The sequence below is a fragment of the Charadrius vociferus genome, unplaced genomic scaffold (genome assembly GCF_000708025.1).
Source record: "Charadrius vociferus isolate BGI_N301 unplaced genomic scaffold, ASM70802v2 scaffold3916, whole genome shotgun sequence".
Classification (NCBI taxonomy): domain Eukaryota; kingdom Metazoa; phylum Chordata; class Aves; order Charadriiformes; family Charadriidae; genus Charadrius; species Charadrius vociferus.
The window spans coordinates 3208-6039 of record NW_009649021.1 but is presented as its reverse complement, the minus strand read 5'-3'; the positions used below and the strand labels follow the sequence as shown (position 1 = coordinate 6039).

The 2832-nt window shown below is 62.1% G+C and overlaps 1 protein-coding gene across 1 annotated transcript in view; it reads right to left on the bottom strand.

The window, feature by feature from the left end:
• The window catches only part of CRTC2 (CREB regulated transcription coactivator 2), a gene marked incomplete at both ends in the record, with an annotated part of 5892 nt that extends 3178 nt beyond the window's left edge, over window positions 1-2714 (bottom strand). The window contains 3 exons of the mRNA XM_009887759.1: window positions 478-546; window positions 2307-2368; window positions 2598-2714. Coding sequence (XP_009886061.1) covers window positions 478-546; window positions 2307-2368; window positions 2598-2714 — 248 coding nt within the window. The remainder of the gene's footprint in view (window positions 1-477; window positions 547-2306; window positions 2369-2597) is intronic.
• Between the last annotated feature and the right edge of the window lie 118 nt (window positions 2715-2832).

Below are 2832 nucleotides of genomic sequence, written 5' to 3'. Positions count from 1 at the left end.
CCACTGCTGTGTCACCTTGTTGGGGCTCCCAAGATGTGGCCCGATCCCCCAGAGCTGCGCTGGCTCCCACTCACACCATGCTGGGGTGAAACCAAGCAGTCGCAGCAGCGGGCAGAGCCACAACCTCACCCTGGTAGCCAGCGCCGAGCCAGGGAAGCCCTGGGGGACACCCTGCCCTGCATCCAGCATCCCCAAAAGCAGCTCCTTGGGGATCTAAGAGTGGCTGCAGGACCACACAGCCCACGGAGGCATGAGGGCTGCACTAAGCCCAGGGTGTGCAGGGCCACCTCCTCCCCGGAGTCACCTCCACCCCAGGGATCCTCCTGTTTGGTGGATAAGGCAGCCTGGAGACCCCCTTCCCTTCTCCTGGAGGACTGGAGTTGCTACAACCAGGGCTGTGCCTGCCCTGGGAGTCCTGGGGAAGGGCTGGAACCCGACGTAGAGAGAAAATGGAATAAAAAAAAAAAAATCATTCACCTGTTGAGAGCCGACGGCAGCCGAAACAAATGTCCTTTCTCCATAGGAAAATTACTCCAGGGCATGGTCCTTTGTAAGGAAAAACAGCAGCGTTACTTAGGGGGGCAAGGGAAGGGGGCGCAGGGCGGCACTACCCCGCGGGAGGCAGGGTTGGCAGCGGGGAAGGCCAAGGGCAGCAGGAGGAGGCAGGCAGCTCGCTGCCTACAGGCTGCCTTGCGCAGACGAGCTGGGGTATCTCCGCCGGTCCTGGGGGACAGCCCTCAGCACCGGGTTGGGGCTGATCCGTGACATCCTCACCCTATTCCCTGCCTCAGCCCTCTGCCTGCAGCCCGGACACTGCAGCAATGGGCGGCTCTGCCTCAAGGACCCAAAAAAACAGCCGGCTTGTGGAGACCTTAGTCAAGACCATTTCGATCTTGAGGTTCCCATGAGGAAGGGGCTGGTGAGACCCCAAAGTACCAAGAGTCAATGCTGGGGGAACACCAGAGGGTCTCTGGGGCAAGGCTGGAAGGTCTCCATGCCCCAAAGCAGGGGGACCACGGGCCAGAGACCACCCTCCCCTCCAGCAGCACCTGGGGAAATCATGGAGCCAGAGCCAAGCGAAGGCAGCTGTTTGGAAAATGGATGAAAATCCCCCCGAAAATCCCCTCTTCCCAAGCCCAGGGCGAGGAATTTGCAGCGGGATTTGCAATGAGATGCTCCTGGGAACCCGAGGTCCTGCGGGGAGGGTGGCCGCACTTGCTATGAGTGACAGGCATGATTTGACACAACCTCATCTTTCAGGGAAAAAAGCCAAGGTTTTGCCCCAGAAGGTCAGGGAGGACAGCAGAGAGGGCGCCCCACAGCTGGGCTTGGACAGAGCAGGATGGGGGAAGATGTGTCGGGGGACGAGGCCACGGCCCTCGCACTCTGGACTGATCAGCGCTGAGGCTCATTGCAGGGGACAAAGTACAAGACAAAACATGAACCTCCAGCAGAGCCCCGGTGTCACCCGGCACAACCCAGGGTTGCCACCCAGCATCTGCCACCACCAGTGTCCCCACCGGGCTGGGAAGAAGGGGCACACACGTCCCCTCAGGGTCTTGGCACACCGAAACGGCGGCCGAACTGTGCCGGGCACCACAGCACAGACACGCCAGGAGCATTGGCAGCGAGAACGGTCCTTGGGCCGGGGAAGGAGAGCTGTGCTGAGCACAGCACTTCAGAGCAAGGGCAGCCTTGAAAATAAAGCCCAAGAGCCCTGAGCGACCTCTAAAAGGGCTGAGCCACGCTGAGCTGAGCCCGAGCGGCTCCTGTGCGAAGCCGCAGCTCATCAGGATCTCTGTGGGATAGAGCCGATGCTCAGGGCGCGCTGGGGCTTGGGGCTCGGTGATTCACCTTGGGCAGGATCCCTCTTCCCACAGCAGACGGATGCCACCCCGCATGCTGGAGCCAGCTCTTTTGGGCACGATGAAATCATTCCTCCTTAAAAATCCCCCCTCTGCGGGATGGTGCGGGCAGCACCCAGAATCAGAGGGGTGGGAGACCTTCTAACCCCACTCCCAGCATCTCAGCGTTTCTCTCTGCCGCTCCCCCCATCCCAAAGTCCGGTTTCTCCCCCGCAGCCTGGTAAGGGAAGCCGTGTAAATCCTCCCGGGAGGGCTGCCCGTTCTGAGGGACTCTCCCGCGCTGGGCTCCTGCCAGCCTGCCTGTTTCCAAATCTCCGGGTGCTCTTTAACACAGAGCAAGCTCCGGGGCTCCAGCGACCCCGCAGACCCGGGGAGGCAGCAGGCTGGAAACCGGCACCTGGAAAACAAGTGCCGGGAGCCAAAGAAACACAGGGTTCTTACCTCCTCCAGCTTGGCTCGGGTGGAGGCGACAAGTAGGTCGGTCCGTAGGGAGAGCTGTCGATGTGAGAGGCACGTTAAGGGCCAAACAGAGAGAGCGAGGGGCTGTGCAGCCGGCGTGCAGGCACCTAATGCAACCCCACAGACAGGCCGGGGCAGCACACGTCGCTAATGGTCATTAATCCCAAAGAGAAGAGCAGCGGGGGCACTGGGATCGGGGCAGGAGCCCTGGTGGCAGAAGGAAAGGCTGCCTATCCCTGCCGACGGGGCAGGAGGAATCGGGATAAAGGATATCTGTCGGACGTATCGGCGAAGGGGTGACATCATCCGGCGTGGGTCCCGCTGCACTCGCTCCACCAGGCCGTGGTGCCGGGTGCTGCGCGTGGAGTCCAGCGGAGAGTGCAAAGGGCCCTGCAGGGAGGAGACAGCGGGGTGAGCCCACCGCCCGCCTGCGAGGGAAGGGGGGCTCAGGATCAGCCCCCCCCTCAAATGGCAGCGCTGCCGGGGGGGGTGGAGCTGGGGGGCGGGA